We start from the raw sequence: 19,297 nt of genomic DNA, 5'->3' as shown, positions 1-19,297 counted from the left end.
TTGGTATTTGTTATATTTATTGTTAATCTTATGTTCCCTTCTTTCAAATATAGCTGGAAATATATTATTCATAGTTTTTTTTTGTTTTTTACGTAAAAAAAAATAAAGTTGGTACTTTATCCTTTATTAAAAGACCCCCCAAAAAGTATGTATTACATTAAAAATTTCTTGAATTAATGGGGAAATGTTTACCTTAAGATTTTCTCTTAGAGATGTATGTCAAAGTTTTTCTCAGGGAGTTATAATTCTTTATGTATTTACAAATAGCTTGGCTGGATCAATATGGATGAATAACGCTTGGACTCCTTTTATTTATCAAGTGTTTGGTCACAGTAATCTTCATGTTGGTTTGATGTCAGCTTTAAATGGAGTATTTGAGTTGATTTTTGCCCTAATAGGTGGTTACTTGGCTGATAAAGTTGTTGGACCATCACAAACGTTATTAATCTCGGCACGTATGGGAATATTAGCACTTCTTTCTATTATTGTTTCTGTATGGTGTGGTAATTGGTGGCTGCTTATTCGTTCACAATCTCTTTTTGGTGTCTATTTGGGGTGAAGTCTCACCTCTGTGGAGTCCGTCTTTGCGCAGTGTATTAGACAGGGTGAACGGGATCACTTGTATGGTGTGAAGTTCAGTTTAGAGGACTCAGCCCCTATTGGGGGACTTGTACTCTCTCTTGTTTTATTTGCTCCATTCGGCAATACATGGCGTGTGGATGTATTACGTTGGGTTATAACAGCAGGGGTTTTATTGCATATTGCATCTATGCAGACGCGCCTTTCACGGTTTAAACCACTTCCGAGTCATCTGGATAAGGTTTTTGATAGTACACATTTGCAACCAGGAGAAACCAGTTCAACAAATCCTTGTAATCGTGAAGAACCACGAGTACTGTATATAGAGGAGGAAATTATAAACTATGAAAAGAAAGAAAAAAAAGTTGGTCCTCTTCCTCCTTTAGAGAAAGAGGACGAGATTAGGAAGTTAGAAAAAATTCTTCCTTTATTTTCCCTAATCATTATGAGAAGAGTGAAACTACAAAAATATATCACTATATGAAATATATTTTTTGTATTCTTCTAGAAAAATATCCCTATGTAATTGCACTTTCAGATATTGTAATTACATTGGGAAGTGGTATGACTACGCAGTATTTTTCACTATTTATGATGAATATCTATCATATACCTCCTGTTGGCTTAACTTCACTTGGACTTTTACTTGCCATGACAATATCAATTCTTGCCATCGTAATTTCCAATATTGGAAGAAAGTTTGGAAGGACACGTGCTCTTTCGCCTCCTAAACTTTTGGGAACCTTTATTCTTCTTTATATGGCTCTCGCTCGTGGAACATTAGCTGCACCTACATGGCTTATGTGTATTGCATATGTTGCTAGAATGACTCTAATGAACTCTACTACAGCCTTAAGTCGAGCTCTTATCATGGATATTGTTTCAGAAGGACGTTGAGGTATGTGGAATGCTGTAGAATCTATTCAATCCGCATCATGGTCTGGTACGGCGGTTTTAGGTGGATTTATTGCGGATCGATTAGGATATGATGAAGCATTTATTTTTACTTTTGTTTTTCATTTAACAGCATGTATTTTGATTCTGCCATGTTTTGCACAGAATGATACAGTTTTGTCTTTACACCCCAATGGAGTTACATCGGAATAAGGAAGAAACATTTTCTACACACAAAACAGTCAATCTTACCTGTTCACATATCCCCGCTATGGGTGAAGTGGCCACACATAATATCACCGTGACGGAAGAGCTTTTAGAGATAAATAACCCTATAGTAGAAATTTGTAAAACTGAAACAAATACAACTGGAGTAGTTGGTTGAAAGATGCAAATTTCTTTGATCTTCTTTTTGCATTTTCCTTTTTTTTTTTCTTCGTACCCTTTATGTTTCGTATCTTGAGAGAGACACCTGTCCAAATTCAATTAATTAATTAGTTAATATTGACTAATAGATAAATAATCAAATAAATTTCTCTGAGCGACTCTTGTTTTCCTATATGGTGACAAGATAAAAATCAATGATATGAGCTATTTTCTAGTGAACAGCTTGGTGTTTCTATTTCTCTTTGTGTGTGTGTCTGTGTGTTTTTCTTCTTAATTTCTTAATTACACATGTACGCCTGTTCTCTAATATATTTTAGTTTTTTTTTCTTCCTTTTTTTTCGATTTTTTTCACTGGTCTTGAAATGATAAAACGAAACAAGTTAAAAAATAAACAAAAAAAGAAAATAGAATCCAATTGTAGAAGAGAAAATAAAAATAAAAAGCATCTGCACAACACCAACAACAACAACAACAGAAAAAAAGGTATATATATATATATATATATATATATATATATATATATATATATATATAAAAGAAACGAGAAATTGGGTGGTGAAATAGAGTTTGAGAGAATGTTACTTCACTGTACTGTGACGTATTCTCTCCTTCTTGTGCTCCTCACTGTTATTACGGTTGCTGCTCACGCCCACCGCCCTCTTGTCCCCCGCACTGAGAAAAAATATTTCCTCCACGTCCACTCCCTCACCGAAGGATTAGACGACATTCATGAACAGCCAACACTTGTCTCTATAACAGAATCAACATCTCTTTGGCTCCCACGGGGTTCTGCAGATGATAATGATGAACATTTAAGCTTTAATGAAGATTTAGATCCTTTTTGGGTACATGTACTGCGACGACGACGATTTGATTCAGTGGAATGGTCCGGTTGTGGAGGCGTGTGGCGCCCAGAATGGAGTGCTACCCTGTATGATAAAAACAGTTCTATTAGTCAAAGTACAGAAGAACTTATTTATGAACTATCACATCATACGGTTTGCTATTTTTCAAGTCTTTCGGCATGTGGTTGGGATCAAATAAAAACAATGAATGAAAAAGATGATGAAAATGATAATATTAATAATATGGATAGTAGTAATAGCTCAGCCTATATCACTTCTAAGACAAGACGACATCATCAATGGTTAACACAATTTGTTTCTTCTTTACTTTCATCACCACTTAGTTGGTCTCCAGAGACTCCACGACATATTCGACCTGTTGGTGCTCTACGCTCAGTTCCAAATGGAGGAGTTGCTACAGTAAACGGAAAAAATTATCATTGGTGTTCATACCATCTTGCCCTACATGATACTGTGTGTACACAACATGTAAGTGCTTTGTTAAATGGGGGACGTAGTGGTAAAGGGGTAGAGGAACGTATTCCCAAGGGTATTTTTCGTGCAGGTTTAGTTACTATGCAAGAATTTTTTTCATCTGAATTTCATCACTTTCATTTTAGTGTCTCACAATCCCCTGTTTCAAAGAATAATACGAAGGATGAAACTGAAATTAATCTTCTTATACGTATGGCATTTGTATTACGAAAAAAGCATTTTAACACTCTTGCACATCATTGGAGTATCTCTTTACATGAATATATAGATCGACTAACTTTATTTGTGGGATCTGGTGTAAATGAAAAACTTAAACGTACTATAAATGCAATTGAACGTTTACGTATAGATTCTTTTAAAAAGGATGAGAACACCTCATTAAGTATACCTTTAACTCCTACTGTAGAGTTGGCGCCAACTGTTCATTACTACATTTCAACTGTTGGACATGATCGTGGTACATATCGGTTAGTATTACTTCCATTACAAGTATCTACTATGGAAAGTTCAGGTACAGAAAGTAGTAGTAGTAGTAGTAGTGGTAATAGTGCTAGTAATAATGACGCGTGGTATGGATTAAAAGCAGGTGATACAATGGAATCACTTCTTCTTTTTCCTCTTCATGTACTTAGACCATCTTTGCATGAGATGCGATCTGAACCACATGAGATGTCAACATTAGAAAATGCCTTTTTTGATGATAGCGCTAATGTTCTCACAGTACTAGTAAAAACTGTTCTCACGGAAGAAATTCTCCGTGATGCACGTGCGAATAAAAGTGGATCATCTTCTCGTGGTCTTATTTTATGTGAGTTTCCATTTCATTTCGGTTGGAGTGCACTTAAAGATATGCCACCTGATGCAAATAGTAATCGTATTCTTCCTCAACCTGTCATTCGTGTTGGTCAACGTTTCTTTGCTCATGATAGCGACCCAAAGACCAAGAATATCATTTCCACAGAAAGAGATGGAAGTTGCTCCGAATCAAAGTGTGCTCCCATTGCCACTATGCGAATTGATCATCAGAGTTCACTAGAGCGTATCTTGCGTAGTATGTTACGTATAGAACCAGAAAATACGAGTAATTCATCTTGTGTATGTTATTACTGGATTAGATGTAGTAATGTTGCGGGAACTACCATGCCTGTTCCTGATCCAGCGATGGTATTTAATGTAGTATCTCTTGGTCTGGTTTTCTCTGGAATTTTGTCAGGGGGTATTGTTCGTCTGACACGACGTCTGTTTGAGAAGTCTGAAGCTCACAAAAAATAAATGAACTCGTCGTTTCAAATTATTACATGTAATTCCAGATGGAAATCTGATGATTTTGCCGATTTCTTTATATGTATATTCCGTTCTCTACTAGGACATGGACATGTTTTTTTTTGTAAGTTCTACTTGGTATTTATCTTTGGGTGTAAGGAGAGAGAAAAAGAATGAAAGATAGAAAGCATGTGTATACAGTGGAGGTGGTATATATATATATATATTCCCTTGGATAACTATAAGAGAATTGAAAGGTGTAGATGAATGAGGAATATACGGTTCTTTTTTTCTGTTTTTGTTTTTTGATTTCTCTGTTCAAGTTTGTTGTGTCTTGTGTATCTTAACTGTTTTTAATTCCCCCTTTTTATTATTGTTTTTCTCATTACTGTAGTAATTATTAAGAACAACAAAAAAAATAAAAAACAAAAAAACACACAAAAGTAGACGAAAAACGTGAATCTAATAAAAAATTATAAACAATACGAAAGGAAAGGAAAGAAAAAACCATCAAACAAAAAAAAAAAAAGAATTCAATCCATCTAATTAACGAGGAAGTATCCAGCCCATGTTGTCTCTGAACGCGTACGTCTACCCGGGAAGCGGCAACACCGCCGCCTCCTTCCCCGCCCCGCTGATGGACTGCACGAGTGCCATTCACAACTCCGACAACATTCAAAACAGCACTCCGTACTGCACAGGAAGAAAGACCGCCGCCGTGGCGTTTCAGGAACGGCTGAAGGGCATTCCCATCGTTATCGCAGAGAAACAGCCGTCGCGGAGGCCGCTGCGCCACACAAACGACCCATACCGGCGTACATCCACCGATGGATCCTCCTGCGTGCCGCAGTCCCCATTCACCACCGAGATGAGTTTTCTCATGTCGTACAGGGAGGAGGATGTGGGCAGCACGGATGCGTCTCTCGCCACACCCCTGCATCCAGCGCTAACTACAGTGCCGACACAGAATAACAACAACAACAACAACAACAACAACAATCATAATTATAAACATAATATCAATAACAACAATACGAACATCCATCACAGTAATAACGGCACTGTGCGGAGCGCAGCATTTACCTCATGTCTTCCACCTGCACCTCGCAGTGCCGCATCAACAACCTTCAAACATCGCCCTTCACCCTTCACGGCGGCAATTGGTACTCCCACAGCTTTTCGTCAGAATAATTCGAACTCTAATACCGTTGACGTTAACGTGCCTGCGTACAATAGTCCAAAACGAGGAGAATCACGAAGTGTCAAAAACCATTCAACAACGCACTCACAGTCTGGCAATTCATCTGTTCCCTCAACATCTACAGGTACGACTTCTGTAACACATGTCCGATGCAAGAGGGTATATGTTAACGGTCGTCCTGTTACTGTTTGGCTCAACGATGAACAGTTACAGTAGGATGGTATTTGAATCGCGTTTTCTTTTTCTTTGTTTTTTTCCTGTTTTTGATCTTTCATTAACGTTTCCAATGGGGGTTCTCTGAAACAAGAAAGAGTGAGATGGGAAAGACGAAAGAAGAAAAAGTAGCGCGTGAAACTGAATTTCCGGTATATTATTATTATTTTTTTCTTTTTTTTTAAATCTTGTTGTTGTTATTATTGTTATTCTTTCCCTGTGTAGAGTGGAGTGGAGTAGTAGAATTAAATTGATATAAATGGACAGACTGAAGAGTAGGGACTGTGGTGGTGGTGGTGAGTTGTACAGCTCTAATCACCGGGTGAAAAGTGTATATGTACGTGTGTTCTTCAGATTTCTGTACTCTGTGGTAACACTGTCTTGTTTAGCAGCTTCAAAATCACTACACACACATACATACATACACATCTTCAGAGCATTGACATTATTCATTATTATCACTACTACTGCTACTACTAACCACTGCCACGGGATGCAAGTACAGGGAAAGAGAGGAGTGAGAAGAGGTACGTATTGTTTTTTTTTATTTCTATCTTCCGATACGTCTACTCATTTCTTTTTTAACTCGTAAAAAAAAGCATATATATATATATAAGCTGGGTAATGGTGGGAGGGAAGGGTCTCCGTGCGTATGTGTCTGTTTTATGTGCGGTAACAATAAAAAAAGGGAAAATAAATAACTAAAAAGGAGAAATAAACTGGCAAAGAAAGAAAAATTGTAAAGGTAATAAAGAAGAAAATAATGCAGCCAAGAAGGAGAAAAAGGAGAGGTTTATGTTGATTATCTTCTGGCGTGAACCATTAGTCCGTCTTAAGTCTTTCTTTTTTCGTTTTTAAGGCTCGTTGGGTCTTCAACACTCTGTTTTTTTTTTATTTTCCATACTCCTTTTATTAAAATTATTATCAGTGTTTTTAACACTAAATTTTTCCTTAAGCGCATTTAGCAGACACATACATGGACATTACAAAAACGTATACATATATACGAATTTTGTTTTTGGCTCCTGAGAAGGCCTTGTAGCCTTTTTTTTTTCCTTTTTTTTTCTTGGGGATCTTGGGTGATTTTTTTTTTCGTTTTCTTTCTTCTTCTCTCTTATTCACTCCCCACCTCCGCTTGCTGTGTTTTAGGCTCTTCATACCTTCAGAGGAGAAAAAAAAAAACGAAGTTGATAGAGAGAGAGTGTGTGTTTATGTGGTGCTTCTAGTGCAACTTTATATGGTACTACGTCTTCATTTTTTTTCCTTTTTCTTTTTTTACTTGGGGTCGCACCTTGTCTATTACATTCCGTTTCGTCATTTACTGGGGAAATGAGCTCCTCTTGTTCTTTATTTCACCGCTTTTCGTTGCTTTTTATAGTTTGTTCTCTCCGCAGTGGAAAGGGAAAAAAGTGAAAAAGGAAGAAAAGAAAAAGAAGAGAAAAAAAAGGCATTGCGGATATCAGCGACGACAGCAGAAGGATTATGAAGTACTGATATATTCGAGATCATAACGAAAGGGTTACAGCAACTGAAAAAAAAATATATGCCATCCGAATTTTTTTTCACTTATTATCTTTACTATTATTATTTCTCCAAAAAAAAAAACCTTGTTTTTTTTTAACATTTTTTTCTGTTTAATTTCTTTTTTTTATTATTTTCCCCCTTTTCAATACACTTTGGTGTTTTTTTTTTACTGTTGTACAATGTTTATTGTGTGATTGAATTGTGCGGGCCGCTGGCAGTGCCTGTACGATGCACCACTGCGCTTGTGTGTTCAACAGAGCGTGACAGTTGTTTGTGCGGGAGAGGAGCGGCGGTGTGGAGCAATGCAGAAAAAGGAGAAAAAATGAAGAAGATGATGTTGATATATTAACAACGGAAACACCAGCAGTAATAACAGGTAATTATTAGCATCATCACGCGGTGTGACAGCAAGAAACGAAAGAGGAGTTCAAATAAATAGTGAAAGCGGAATGGAAAGCAAAAACTATTCAGTAAAAAAAAAGAGGCTTTTGAATCTTTTGTTTGTTTGATTGTTTTTCTTTTTTTGTCTCATTTGTTTGTTTGTCTTGCGTCTTCCTTTTTTTGCTCTCTTTCTTGTTTTCTTTTGTTCGCTTTTCGTTTGAGAAATGGAATTGGCAGTGGTAATGGTGGGGATAAAATATATGCTGTTACTACACCAATTTTTTTTTATTTTTATTTTATCAACTTATTTCTCTATCTCCGTATTTTGTTTTTATTTTATTTTTCTCAATACGGGGATTCTCTCAGATACATTTGTGTGTGTTTGAGAGAGAGAGAGAGAGAGAGAAAGAAAAGTTGAGGTCTCACGCCAGGTGAGAATCATCAAAGAGAAGCAAAATAGAAAGATAGCGAAGAGGAACGTAGAGAGAGGGGGGAAAAAGGGTATGAATAGACGTGTTTATATTCATCTATACCAAAAACATATACATTTATTTGTGCATTTGTATATGTTGCATATATGTGCATGTATGGGTTTCTTACTCATTATTTTATACCTTTCCTTCCTCTTTCTCACTCTCTTCTTTCAGTGCTTCTCTGTGTTTAACCATTATTTTACTAATCTCGTTCCATTCTTTTTTTGATTATTGTTAATATTGTTTATAATAACTTCTCATATTATAAACCTAGTGGTGCTGCGTGTGTGTGTTTATGTGCTTGTGTTTGTTTGTTTTTCTTTGTTTTTTTCTATAAATTCGTCTGATGTGCTGTTTGCCTAAAAGACCATTGAAGCGATATGTAAAAATAATAATTACAAAAGATATTATCCGTATTGTTAATGCTTCTTGATGGAAATAACACACGTGACTCTCATGTGAAAACAAACACACACACAAAGTACCATAAACTAAAACGCAATGCGATTCCACAGAAAAATTGAATGCAAGCTTTAAAAAAAAGAGGAAAAAAAGTGCTTGGATTCTTTATTTATCATTTATTACGCACTTTCTCTTTTCCCTCAGTATGTCACCCTCTGAATCTATTCGCCTACATGTGCATGATACGTGTGCATGTATGAATATAATGTTTTTTGAGTCCTGACTGCTGAAATTAAGAGAAGACGGATCAAATGAAACCATCAGACACATATCTCTGAAAGAACGAAGCAAAAAAACAAAAAGGGATAAAAAAAAAAAAAACAAAAAGAATAATACACAAAAGTGAAAAAAAAAAAGAATTAGAAAAAAAGCTAACACAATTGACCACATTCCTCCTTAAGAAAAACACGTTTCTCGTGGTGATTGTGAGTGCAAAGAAAAAAAGAAAAAGAAAAATGACAGGATTGAAGCTGTCGGTCTGCCAACAGTGCAGACACACTACCTCTCGGTGATTATGCGCGCAATAGTTGAGCAAATATAGGGAAAAAGGGATGATAAGGGGTGAGGCTTTTTTGACTTGGGAAGATATTGTTGAAAACAGGAAGGTAGGAGGGAAGCAAAAAAAGATTTTTTTTTGTGTTTTGTCAATTGGAAAGGAAGAGATGGTGAAAGGGAAGAAAAAATATGACAAGTGGAGGTAGTGATCAAAATTGTCCGAAAGAAAACAATTAGGGTTAGTCGTAATATATTTATTTTTTTATTTATACGTAAGGTGTCCCCGGTGTGCTTCCATATATTCCTTTTTCGTTACCGTATTCTGTGAATGAGTAGCACGCAAAGAGGGCAGAAAAGGGGGAACGGGGTTATTTCCTTTTATGTTTTTCTTCTTTTTCTTTCCTTAAATTAAATATAGAAGATATATATGTCTTCCTGTTTTTTTAAGGAAAAGAAAAGAAGCTAAATGTGCTCAAGGGATAAATAAAAGATAGGTAATCGAAAAATTGACTTTAACTCACTTTCCCGACATGTCTCCATTGTGGGACTATATGGCAGGGGTTAAGTGATATTTAAGAAATCCGCAAATGAAATATATATATGTCTTTATGCTCTTTTTTTCTGCTTATTCTACTTTTTTTTTACTTTCTTTTGTTTTCATTATTTGTAACGTTATTTCTTTTCACCCTTCTTTTTTTCTGCTTTTCTTCCTGTTGCCTTAACTAACTTTTCCAATACAGGCACCCTAGCTTGCTCTCTTAGCAGCAACCACAGCAAGAACAAGAACCGTAATCACCAGATGCCGCCGCCACGTCCAGAGGCGGAGAACCCGCCGGATGTCTTTTACAACGAGACGGGGGCGGCGCGGTACACGAGCAGTACGCGTGTGCAGTTGGTGCAGCGGGCGATGACGCTGCGGGCACTTGAGTTGCTTGATATTCCCGCTGGTCATCCTGCGCTGCTGCTTGATATTGGCTGTGGTAGTGGTCTCAGCGGTGAGGTGTTGCGCGAGGCGGGGCACACGTGGTTTGGCGTCGATATTAGTAACGACATGCTTTTTCTTGCGAAGGCGGCGGAGCGAGAGGATGCAGCACGTGATAATAATAATAATAATAATAATAATAATAATAATGAGGCTGATGATGATCAGCAGAGCCCGGAGAAGGAGAAGCAGGAGGATCTACGCAATGTGAAATGGGGTCTCATTACCCCAAGCGATGGGGAGGAGGACAGTGATGAAGACGAAGACGAAGATGAGATGTCTGTGGCGGCTGGGCCATCGATGGTGGAGGTGCTGCGGGGGGACATGGGCCAAGGCCTGCCCTTCCGCCCGGGCTCCTTCGACGGCGCCGTCTCCATCTCGGCCCTGCAGTGGCTCTGCCAGAGTGACTCCCGCGGACACGTCCCCCAGCGGCGGCTGCGGGCACTCTTTCAATGTCTCTACAACGCACTGCGCCGCGGGGCGAAGGCCGCCCTGCAGTTTTATCCAAGTCACGTGGATCAAGTTCATATGATCACGCGTGCTGCTATGCTCTGCGGTTTCAATGGTGGTGTCGTCGTGGATTTCCCACACAGTACAAAGGCAAAGAAACATTACCTGGTAGTGCAAGCAGGCAAAGTTGCGGGTGGTTTTCTCCCACCACCACCCCTTGCTATATATAACAGCGATGCGGAGGAAGAGGATGAAGAAGGAATGGAGTGCGATATGAGCAACAACGATGATAATGATGAGACCAATATGCAAGCAAGGGCTCGTGTGGGTGGACGGGTACAAAAAAAACGATCACGATCACACACTGGTGGATCGGAGTGTAAGAGACGCCGCAAAGATAATCGTCCTGCTACTGGTTCAAAGGAATGGGTTCTCCTCAAGAAGGAAGAACGACGTAAGTTTGGACTCAAGACAACTGCTGATTCCAAATACACTATGCGCAAACGTCGTCCACGCTTTTAGAGGTGAAAGAAAGAGGAAAATAAAGGAAATGAAGAGTAAAAACAAAAGACAGAGAGGGAACGAACGAAAAAAAAAGAAACAGGAAAACCCAGAAAAATAAAAGTAAAATACCTCGATGGAATTCCATTCTATTTCTTTTTCTCTTTTTTTCTTGTGTTTTATACAATTCATTGTCTTTTTTTTTCCTTGCGGTGTGTTTCCTTCCTCCTCGTCATGGTGGAAATCTTTAAACGAAAAGAGTGTAATTCTTGAGTGTAAGAAAAAAGAAGTTCCTAGTGGAAAGAATGAAAAAACAACAACAACAACAACAACTGGGAGTTGTATGTATACTTGATTACTCTAAAATGGATCCTTTGCACTTTTATTATTGTTATTATTATTTTTTCTCTTCTTTAATTTGTCTTCTCTATGTATATATGTGGTTTTATTCACACATATCTGATTAGTTTAAGGATCGGATAGAGGAGAAGATAATTAAACAAACGTGAAATATAAAAGGTAATCGTGAGCCATAGAGCCCAAGAAAAAAATTCATTAAAGTACCCATGAGTGACGATGATCGTGATAGTGACCGGTCCTCAGTGGACGAATTAACAAAACGATTTGTACCACTGCGTTCTGTGGATGACTTTCAGGCTACTGTGGCAGTTGAAAAAGAATCTCTCTGTGCAGTTATTGTGACTTCGTTTCTATGCCCGTTTAGTGCAAAGATGCTACCTCTCTTACAGGAGAAGCTTGTAATGTCACAGAAGCCACAGTCTCGACGTGTACGTTACTTCCATGTTTCCCTGGTTCCAGAGGAGAAAACAGATATCTCAATATTGCTTAAGAATGACCCCGTTTTTCTCGCCACCAAACGACCTCCTACTGAGTTACAAAAACAGCAATTACACAAGCAAGCTTATGATAATTTGCTGGAACTACTAATTACACTTGAGATTCAAAGCACCCCTTGTATGCTTTTCTTTGTGGAAGGTCAAGTGGTACGGGTGAATGATAAGGTATCGGATGCACCACGAATCATTGCTAGTGGAAGCTCCTTGCGAAAATGGGAGATGGTGTTAAGAAATGCAGTAGTTCGACGTAATGAATTGATGCGTGAGTATGATGCAGCACAGCGAAAAGAACGGCAACGAATTGAGAGAGAACGTCGACGTGAAGCGAGGAGGCGTGCGAGGTCAGAAGAAGCAGAAGAGGACGAAGATGATGATTATTAGTTACCACTGTACGTAGACACAGGTGTTTGTGTTTGTTTGTGTGTGTGTGCGTGTGTGTGTATATGAGCTTGCTATTGGGAACTGTTATGTTTCTTTGACTATTGTTATTGTTGATGTTAATGATGTTTTTTCTTTGTTTCTTTCGTTCATTATTTTTGTATTGATGTAAAGCGTGCATGTTCACTATAGATATATCTTTAATATATATATTCAGAGAGATGTTAATCTTGATAGATGTTCAATTTATTAGCTTGAGAGACTATATATATGTTGTGTTGGTAGTGGTTTTTTTTGTGCTTCTATTTTTTTTTCTTGTGAAACCTACATAATTGATAAAAATAAAAACGTAAGAGAAACAAGCTAGAAGATAGAAATAAAAAAGGATCTAGCAAGTAAGGGTGTGAGTTGTTTATGGGGTCACAATACCCTCTTGATGGTGATGTAGCTAATAAAGTGCCAAATCTTAATACCACATGGGAAGAGGATATGATGCTTCGAGGTGTTAGACCTGATAGTGAGGTTGTATCGCTACTACAATCTCTCCTCACCTCTCCGCGTAGTCAATACATAGAGTCTACTCCAGCCCCCTCTAGTGCTTTACTAGCCCTTATAGAGAGTCTCTCACAGGGACGAGCACCCGTACTACCGCTTCCCACTAGTACTAGTACTAACACTACGACTAGGACTAATACTAATACTAGTAATGGTAATAGTAATAGTAATGATACACCTGCTGAAACTTCGGTCCCAAAGATGGTGAGTCCACTCCGTGTTCTTCACGCCAGGCGGTCACCGACACGAAAACGGACGGGAATAACAATCGGCCTGACGGGTGCCCGCCCGCGGCTCCCCGCCCACGCGGACTCCCCGCCGGTGGTCGTCGTGTCACTTCTCCCCATCGGCGATCACGTGTCGCCGCCCGTCACCGACTCCACGTCTGTCTTCCACTGCCGTCCACTACCGCCATTAGAGCAACACTCACCAAATGCAAAAACTAATACCAATAAAAATGTTAGCGCAGAGAACACCCCACGTGCGAGGAGGAGACGGGGACACCCTCCTGCCCTAGTAGCACATCCGAGCAGTAGTAGAAGCACAGCGCAGGTTCGAGAGACAGAAGCGACCCCAAACGCAGTGGATGATGTCCCACTACCCCGTAATTGGCTCACAGTGGACGGGGAAAAGTTACCCACGTCAACAGACCACAGTGGTGACCAATTCAAGAGCGATGATAAAAAGTTTTCTTCACTTCTTCCTGTGAATTATTCAAAGCGAATCACAAAAGCACCACCAGAGAAATCAAAAAAGGTTTTAACAGTGGTTCCCCTTAGAAAAGGTTATGGTAAAAGATGCCCTGGCCAGATTAATGATACAGAAGATGTTGGTAGACCAAATGCTGTAAGCGGTGGAGTTCTTTTTCCGCAATCATCAGGTCTACTTAATGTGTGCAGGATTAAATAGTCTCTGGTGATAGTTCTATCTCATTTCACTTACACACACACACACACTCTCTCTCTCTCTCTCGTTATGTTTCTGTATGTGTTTATCTCTCTGAAAGCGTATCTTGTGAATATAAGGAATATATAAGCGAACGAGAAGTCAAGTAATAGAAAGAAATAAGTGTGTGATATGTAGTATAGTACATGTGTACACTCATTAATAAAATTCAATGCAAAAGAAATGAAGGCTTCTACAAGTTTGGTCTGCCATTTGGACAGAGAGCAAGAAAAAAAAAAAGTGAGAATAACACGAAGAACGTCATAAAATCATGGGAAACTAACTGTTAAGCTTTCTTTCTTTCGATATTTTAACTCTATACTTGCTTATTGTTGTAATTTTTTGTTTAAGCATTGGTGAAAGATCTTTTTTTTGTTTTTTGTTTTTTTTCATTGCAGTGCGTTTTTTTTTTATATTGTTTGCAATGTTTCTCGGTCTCATGGTACTTTATTCACAGTGGTTCTTCTGCATTTGTTGATAAGGTTGAGTTGGAAAATGAGTCCATTGGAAAAGAAATGAGAAAAGTTTGCGTAAAAGGAAAAAATCTTTCGTAATTTTTTCATACATATCTCAACAAAGTAGTATTTTAGAGAGTGTTGTGGTATGTATATATATATATATATATATATATATATATATATATATATCTGTGTTTGTGTATTCTCTGGTGTTTGTTGGAAGAAAAAATAGAGGAGAAATAGGGAAAAGAATAAAAGTTTAGTTTAATGCATTCGTCAGATCATATTGTATCTCATTCATTTTCGGTTTACAGTACTCTTCTTCCCATGATAGTTTCATGGAGTGTCCCATTTTGCTCTTCTTTGTATATTATATGACTATGTTTTTCTATTGTTCTTAGTGGTGTTTTTTTTTTTTTTCGCCGCATCAGTTTCACACCTGTCTCAGAAGAAAAAAAAATTTAGGATGACGAAGAAAGGGGGTAAATTTTTTTTTTGCGCGTTTTTACAAACCCCTTAAGAAGAGAAATAAGGATATATCACTCAGTTGACCATCCTTATTGTTTCTTTTTTATTTGAAATTTTTACTCTTTGTACCTGTAGATCTGTCGATGAGTGCATATATCTCTGCACTGTTAGTTTTTTTCTCGCTTTTATTAAGCGAATCTCTTTTCCACTCTTCCCAATGCTTGGGATAATCCTTTTTTTTTTAAATTTAGTGACTCTGTGTTGTTGTTTTATAACATAAAAAATAATAAAATAAAGAATCAGACATATTCCATGACATTATTATTATTATTTCCCGTACCTTTTTTTTGTGTGTGTTTGTGTTTGATTGTTTCATAGTCTTTTCATTTCATTTCTCTAGTGAGAAGGTAAACAAAGGTTAGATAGAAAAATAAGAAAGATAAATTTATCACTAAATATTATAGTAAAGAAGAACGAATGAGTGATGTGCATCGCAGCAAAGAGGTTTTGGATGAACCAGTCTACTTTTATTCACCACTAACCACTCCACCTGTGCTTAACAAGTACATAAAACTAATTTCAGATTTGCTTCAAAACACCCCTATAACGGATGTTTTTCTTAGTGGCGCCTCTGATGCTATATCCTTGTGTCAGGATGCAAGAGAAGCCCTCGAAAAGGAATGTGTTGTGTTAGATATTGATATCACTGAGGAGGATGATCTTATAATTGTTGGTGATATTCATGGTCAATTTATAGATTTACTTCGCAGCGTGCTCTCCATGCAGGTAAAACAATGTGAAGGGCGTGAAGACAAAGATTCCTGCAAATTACTTCATAAAGAGTATAAATTTTTATTTTTGGGTGATTACGTTGACCGTGGTCCTCGCAGCGTTGAGGTAATAACCCTATTGCTTGCGTTAAAGATAGAATATCCAAATCATATATTTCTACTTCGCGGTAACCATGAGGAGGCGCAGACCTGTCGCATGTACGGTTTCTTTCAGGAGTGCCGCGCCAAGTTAGAGTGTGGTGTGAGGACCAGCAAGACAGATAATAACACCGATGATAGTCCTGATAGTAGTAGTAGTAGTAGTGGCGGTGGGAACACGAGCGGCTCGGCGTGGCTGCAGTACAACATGGTATTTTGTTGGCTGCCGCTGGCGGCGGTGGTGCGGTGCCCGTCGGGGATGTTTTTCTGCGCCCACGGAGGTTTGAGTCCGCAGACGAAATTCATCGCCGCCCTCAAGTCGCTGCGGCGCCACGAATACGGCCAGTCGTGGGACGACGCCGCTCTCTTTTACGCCTCGTCCACACCGCAGCGCGGCTCGGATGTCGCGTCCATGTCGCTGGCGGAGGAGAGAACCGTCATTGACGGACTGCTGTGGTCCGACCCGGAGGAGAATGTCTGCGGGTGTCATATGAACTACAGGGGATGCGGTTTTATCTTTGGCCCAGATGTCACACGCGAGTTTCTGGATCGTAATTATGGATATGAATTTCCAAATACGGGTAAAAATGACACGAACGGGACGCTGCAGTTTATTATGCGGGCACATCAATGTGTACAGGAGGGATATCACTGGGCGCACAACGGTCTCGTGCTCACACTCTTCTCAGCACCAAACTACTGTGGAGTGAATAACAATAAGGGAGCCATAGTGGTGCTTAGCGGAAAGTCACAAGTAGGAAAGGATCGCGTTTCCTTTGATTACAAGGTTTATGATTCCGCTAGCTCCTATTCCAAAAAATTAGGTGGTGAGAGTAATGATAATGATGATCCAGATGTTGTAGTTGCCTCACCAAAGGTAGATGTTTTGGGAATGTTCAACTACTTTAAAGAATAGAAGCGAAACGTACACCGTAAGAGAAGAAACTTTCAACCCCCTCTTTTCAAAAAAAAAAAAAATAGACAATATCCCCTCCCCCAAAAAGAAGAAAGAAAGATCAATCGTGTTGTGCTCTTCTTGTACTAATAAATAGGAGGCCTTTATGTCCTATTTACTTTACATTGGCCCGAGTTATGATGCGGCTAATTACTATACTTTCCCTTAAAGAGTGCATTTTTTTTTTCCTTTTTCTGAGGGAAGGGGGGAGTGAAACAGTTGTGAATTTGGCTTGCATGTCTCACTACTTTATTCCCTTTTTTTTATTTGATTCCAATTGACTATAGTCAACGATGATATATGGCTCGATTATATTGTTTTTTTATTATTCTGGTTCTCTCCCTCTCTGTGTGTGTCAAAGAAAGAGAAGTGAGTGAATGAGACCTACGAAGAATAGCTTATAGTCAGCTTGTTGCTGTTATTTTAACGTCGTGATCTGGACTATACACGTACAAACACACGTATATAATAATAAAAAAAAAACAGAACAGATAGACAGACGCATACGTTCTAACATACTTGTACTTCTTGCGCACATACATCCTTCTGCATGTTGTTGCATTTCGCTGCCAAAGTGGCTTATTTTAAATTTGCTTCTTTCTTTTTTGTGTGTGTATCTTGCTATATTCCCTTTTTCTTTTGCTTTTTTGCGGCCTGTATAGTCGGACGTGGGAAGTGATATTGGTATATATATGTATATGTATTCTGATATAAATGCCACATGTAATGAGAAATTGCAAATGCTGGAGACCAGTGGATTGTTCCCTTATTATTATTATTATTATTATTATTATTATTATTATTATTATTATTATTATTATTATTATTATTATTATTATTTATTCTTAATCTTCTTTTTTTTTAGCTTGTTTGGCTTGAATGTAACTTTTCAAACCTTCCTTTTGTTCCGGAAAAACTCCTAGAATCAAGTGGTATGTAGAAGATATTGTAAAAAATGAAATTATGGAAGTAGAAGATTTGGGAGTATGAAAGAGGAGATGAACAAGAACTAGAGAGAGAGAAAGGGGGGCGAACAAATATATTAATTTACATCGATACTTTGAATCAAGCAGCCTGCCTTAAGGGATGTGAGAAGAACAAGAGATTAATAGAGAAAAAGATGCAGTTCTAGGAATAGTAGCTGAAGTAAAACAAAAAAAGAAAAAAAACAGGAAACTGTGTAATACTTTATTTTAAATTATGCATACCTTACCCTTTTTCTTTTTTCCCTTTGACTCCTGCTTTTATCATTCTGTGTTTGCCTTGCTTCTTATCTTTATACCTCTTTTTTTTTTCTTCTTTTTTTTTCTTCTTTTTTTCTCCATCCGTTGTTTTTGTTTTCGTTTTTTATCCGTACTAATGTGTGCATATGCAGCTATGGGCCTCTCTGCTGTTTGCCTGGGATCACAACTACGACTCGCAACGGGTTCATATTTTATTTCGTCCATAAACCCTCGCGCGGTGTATCAAAGTCAATAATAAAAAAATTAAAAATATTTCTAGTCAGTAAAAATAACGGTTGAAAGCGCATATTTGTGGAGTTTTTTTTTGTTGTTGTTATTATTCATTTTATCTGAGCACTCTTTTGAGTTTCATTTTTTACTTTCTCACTTGCTTTGCTTTGCTTTGCTTTTTTTTTCGCTCGCAGTCGTCTTTCTCAGGAGAAAAAGAAAAAAAATCGTGACAACAGTATCAACAAGAGCAAAAAAAAAATGGTAAATCATTTCCGTTGCTCTTTGTTCCACCAACTGTATCCACTGTATAAACCAATGATTGATCAAAGCAATTATTGTTCCTGCTCTTTATCATCTGTATACACTCATCACATCCCCTCTCAGTATGTAGTTTTTTTTCTTTCCTTAATTGCTTTGTTTTCTTTTATTTTTCTTCTTCTTACCTCGCTTATTTTTTTTCCTTTTCCCCTTTTCACCAAAAAGTCCAGTTCTCTTCTTACAGTCCAGGTCCGCGCCTCAAGGCAACAAGAACGAAATAAAATGGTCGTTGCCCGCACAAAAGCCAACTCCAAGATCCGCCGCATTGGCAAGAAGAAGGGCGCCACCCTCAAGGACGTCCGCCCATGGCGTTGGGTGAAGACCTGCAGCCAGCACTTCAAGCAGAAGGGCAACTTGTTCGTCCCGAACTGCGTGGAGATCGTCAAGACATCACACGGCCGCGAACGCGCCCCGCAGAACCCCGACTGGTATTACATCCGCTGCGCTGCCGTCCTGCGGGCGGTGTACATGCGCCCCGGCGTCGGCTACGGCGGCCTCAGCAAGCGATTCGGCGCCAAGAAGAACCGCGGCAGCCGGCCGGAGATCACCACCCGCGCCTCCCGCGGCCTGCTCCACTGGGCGTGCAAGAGTCTCGTCAAGTTGGGCCTCATTGAGAAGTGCGAGGAGTCCGGACACCGCATCACAAAGGCTGGACGCAAGGTTGTGGACTCCATCGCCTTTAAGGTGGCTATTCGCAAGTTCAACAGCGCCACTGGTTCCAAGTAAGCGAACGTTGAAAGGCTTTGTCAGAACTTTATAAAGTGAATGGAGGCTCGATAAAAGAGAGAGAGAGAGATCTTGACATATCCGTTTGTTTCTTTTTTTTTACTTTTCT

General features: G+C 38.7%; 10 protein-coding genes across 10 annotated transcripts; all 10 read left to right on the top strand.

Annotated features, from left to right (window-relative positions):
- Nucleotides 1–286: 286 nt before the first annotated feature.
- LSM04_001696 (uncharacterized protein) lies at nucleotides 287–1,063 on the top strand (the record flags this gene model as incomplete). Its single annotated transcript, XM_067332857.1, has 2 exons — nucleotides 287–544; nucleotides 593–1,063. 2 exons carry the CDS (start codon nucleotides 287–289, stop codon nucleotides 1,061–1,063), a joined length of 729 nt encoding a protein of 242 aa, XP_067185570.1.
- An 80-nt stretch (nucleotides 1,064–1,143) lies between these two features.
- LSM04_005095 (uncharacterized protein) lies at nucleotides 1,144–1,476 on the top strand (the record flags this gene model as incomplete). Its single annotated transcript, XM_067332856.1, has 1 exon — nucleotides 1,144–1,476. One exon carries the CDS (start codon nucleotides 1,144–1,146, stop codon nucleotides 1,474–1,476), a length of 333 nt encoding a protein of 110 aa, XP_067185713.1.
- Nucleotides 1,477–1,479: 3 nt separating this feature from the next.
- Nucleotides 1,480–1,686, top strand: LSM04_000365 (uncharacterized protein; the record flags this gene model as incomplete). Its single annotated transcript, XM_067332855.1, has 1 exon — nucleotides 1,480–1,686. The coding sequence occupies one exon, from the start codon at nucleotides 1,480–1,482 to the stop codon at nucleotides 1,684–1,686; it is 207 nt and encodes a 68-aa protein (XP_067185501.1).
- Nucleotides 1,687–2,435: 749 nt separating this feature from the next.
- LSM04_006181 (uncharacterized protein) lies at nucleotides 2,436–4,472 on the top strand (the record flags this gene model as incomplete). The annotated part of the gene is made up of 1 exon (XM_067332854.1): nucleotides 2,436–4,472. The coding sequence occupies one exon, from the start codon at nucleotides 2,436–2,438 to the stop codon at nucleotides 4,470–4,472; it is 2,037 nt and encodes a 678-aa protein (XP_067185747.1).
- Nucleotides 4,473–5,031: 559 nt separating this feature from the next.
- LSM04_003312 (uncharacterized protein) lies at nucleotides 5,032–5,880 on the top strand (the record flags this gene model as incomplete). The annotated part of the gene is made up of 1 exon (XM_067332852.1): nucleotides 5,032–5,880. The coding sequence occupies one exon, from the start codon at nucleotides 5,032–5,034 to the stop codon at nucleotides 5,878–5,880; it is 849 nt and encodes a 282-aa protein (XP_067185640.1).
- Nucleotides 5,881–10,011: 4,131 nt separating this feature from the next.
- Nucleotides 10,012–11,166, top strand: LSM04_008532 (18S rRNA (guanine(1575)-N(7))-methyltransferase Bud23; the record flags this gene model as incomplete). The annotated part of the gene is made up of 1 exon (XM_067332851.1): nucleotides 10,012–11,166. One exon carries the CDS (start codon nucleotides 10,012–10,014, stop codon nucleotides 11,164–11,166), a length of 1,155 nt encoding a protein of 384 aa, XP_067185863.1.
- Nucleotides 11,167–11,711: 545 nt separating this feature from the next.
- Nucleotides 11,712–12,383, top strand: LSM04_001753 (uncharacterized protein; the record flags this gene model as incomplete). The annotated part of the gene is made up of 1 exon (XM_067332850.1): nucleotides 11,712–12,383. One exon carries the CDS (start codon nucleotides 11,712–11,714, stop codon nucleotides 12,381–12,383), a length of 672 nt encoding a protein of 223 aa, XP_067185573.1.
- Nucleotides 12,384–12,794: 411 nt separating this feature from the next.
- LSM04_000648 (uncharacterized protein) lies at nucleotides 12,795–13,844 on the top strand (the record flags this gene model as incomplete). The annotated part of the gene is made up of 1 exon (XM_067332849.1): nucleotides 12,795–13,844. One exon carries the CDS (start codon nucleotides 12,795–12,797, stop codon nucleotides 13,842–13,844), a length of 1,050 nt encoding a protein of 349 aa, XP_067185516.1.
- Nucleotides 13,845–15,283: 1,439 nt separating this feature from the next.
- LSM04_007609 (Calcineurin-like phosphoesterase domain) lies at nucleotides 15,284–16,651 on the top strand (the record flags this gene model as incomplete). The annotated part of the gene is made up of 1 exon (XM_067332848.1): nucleotides 15,284–16,651. The coding sequence occupies one exon, from the start codon at nucleotides 15,284–15,286 to the stop codon at nucleotides 16,649–16,651; it is 1,368 nt and encodes a 455-aa protein (XP_067185817.1).
- A 2,033-nt stretch (nucleotides 16,652–18,684) lies between these two features.
- On the top strand, nucleotides 18,685–19,188 carry LSM04_000254 (Ribosomal protein S19e; the record flags this gene model as incomplete). Its single annotated transcript, XM_067332847.1, has 1 exon — nucleotides 18,685–19,188. One exon carries the CDS (start codon nucleotides 18,685–18,687, stop codon nucleotides 19,186–19,188), a length of 504 nt encoding a protein of 167 aa, XP_067185495.1.
- Nucleotides 19,189–19,297: the final 109 nt, after the last annotated feature.

Source organism: Trypanosoma melophagium (assembly GCF_022059095.1).
Source record: "Trypanosoma melophagium isolate St. Kilda chromosome Unknown ctg9segment0, whole genome shotgun sequence".
NCBI classification, from domain to species: Eukaryota; Euglenozoa; class Kinetoplastea; order Trypanosomatida; family Trypanosomatidae; genus Trypanosoma; species Trypanosoma melophagium.
Note: the sequence above shows the minus strand (reverse complement) of the source record. Positions and strands in the feature narration are given on the sequence as shown.